The following is a 1,594-nucleotide window of genomic DNA, read 5'->3' on the forward strand; positions in this document are numbered from 1 at the left end:
AATTTAGGAGTTTAAAAAATTTAGGAGTTTAAAAAATTTTAAAAAATTTAGGAGTTTAAAAAATTTAGGAGTTTAAAAAATTTAGGAGTTTAAAAAATTTTAGGAGTTTAAAAAATTTAGGAGTTTAAAAAATTTAGGAGTTTAAAAAATTTAGGAGTTTAAAAAATTTAGGAGTTTAAAAAATTTAGGAGTTTAAAAAATTTAAACTTTCACTTGCAGCTCCAATGAAATGAAACAATAGAAAAGAAAGATAGAGAAAACCCACGAAATGAGAAAAACAGAATTTTCATTCATACAGAAATTTATTCCAAAACATGTTTCGGGGCAATACCCCTCATCAGTTGGATTTACAATGTATGATGCCGTGGGTAAGCATAGAATAAATACTAAGAGACTCAAGCGGCAAAAAGAAACATGCCGAAAAGAAGAGTCAGAAGGAACTCATGTGGCGAAAAGAAACATGCCAGAAAAAAGAGTCCGAAAATAGCAGGTTTCCAGAAACGAAAAAGCAAGTTTCCGGAAAACAGAAAACATTCCTTCTCAGAAGTCAATTATAGAAAGAGCAGACTCTACGAGTCAGCTCCTTTCTATAATTGACCCACGGGGTCCCTACCGGCACTTCCCGGGAGGTCACCCTTCCCGGAACTACTCTGGCCGGAGCGCGCTTAACCCGGGGGTTGCACACGTATCGAGGCCAACTAAGCAGCTGGGATTTTGAGAAGGATTACAAAACATGAGAAACAAGAAGTACAAGAATTATCAGTAGTACAAGAATTATCCTCTGGAAAGGAATCTGCTCCTGAGCAAAAAAGATCCTAGTTTCCTAGGATTGCGCCAACAGACTCTCGGAGGGGAAATGTGTTGCAGTTCAGGGACTTCTTGGCAGAGCCGATGAAGTGTAGGGTTTAGGGTGGCCCCGAGATTTAAAGCTTTAGTGGCTGAGCAATAATCCAGCTTAAGAATCAGGGGGGCCCCTCTCCTCTTGAAGGGCTGAAGCTGAAGCTTGTTGAGGAGCACTGACTTGTCTGTCCGAGAGACCTTGTTGAAGCATTGGAGCAGGAAATTCTTAGGGTAGCCGCGAGCTCGAAGCCTGAGATAGAACATTTTCTTCAGCTGAATAAAACCAGAGGGACTGGATTCCCGAAGAAGATATCTACGCAGTTCACTGATAATAAAAGACTTCTTTTGGTGCTGAGGGTGCCAGGATCCAAAAGGGATGTACTGGTAGGCGTTCAGAGGCTTCTGGAAACAACAAGTGTCAAGAATACCAGAAGCAGAGAAGCGTTCTCCCTTGAAAAAAGAAATATCCAGGATGTTCACCGAAGAAGAAGAAACACAAGTTGTGATCTTAATTTCGGGATAGAACATCTGGTAGTGCTGAAAAAAGAGAGATAGAGTCTCTTCAGAACCAGTCCAGACACCAACTGCATCATCAATATACCGCTTGAAAAACAGGAGCTCAGAACAATCAAAACTGGCAAACAGACGGTTTTCTAGATGGCAGAGGAAGAGGCAGGCATAGACAACTGCGAAGTTGCTTCCCATAGCAGTTCCTCTGACTTGCTTGTAAGTAATGCCATCAAAATCCAAGTAG

General features: G+C 40.7%; 1 protein-coding gene across 1 annotated transcript in view; it reads right to left on the reverse strand.

Moving 5' to 3' along the window:
- Positions 1-774: 774 nt before the first annotated feature.
- Positions 775-1,594, reverse strand: part of LOC131056773 (uncharacterized) — a 1,881-nt gene continuing 1,061 nt past the window's right edge. The window contains exon 1 of the mRNA XM_057991032.2: positions 775-1,594. This exon is cut by the window's right edge and continues 1,061 nt beyond it. Coding sequence (XP_057847015.2) covers positions 775-1,594 — 820 coding nt within the window.

The sequence above is a fragment of the Cryptomeria japonica genome, unplaced genomic scaffold (genome assembly GCF_030272615.1).
Source record: "Cryptomeria japonica unplaced genomic scaffold, Sugi_1.0 HiC_scaffold_2101, whole genome shotgun sequence".
Taxonomy (NCBI): Eukaryota; Viridiplantae; Streptophyta; class Pinopsida; order Cupressales; family Cupressaceae; genus Cryptomeria; species Cryptomeria japonica.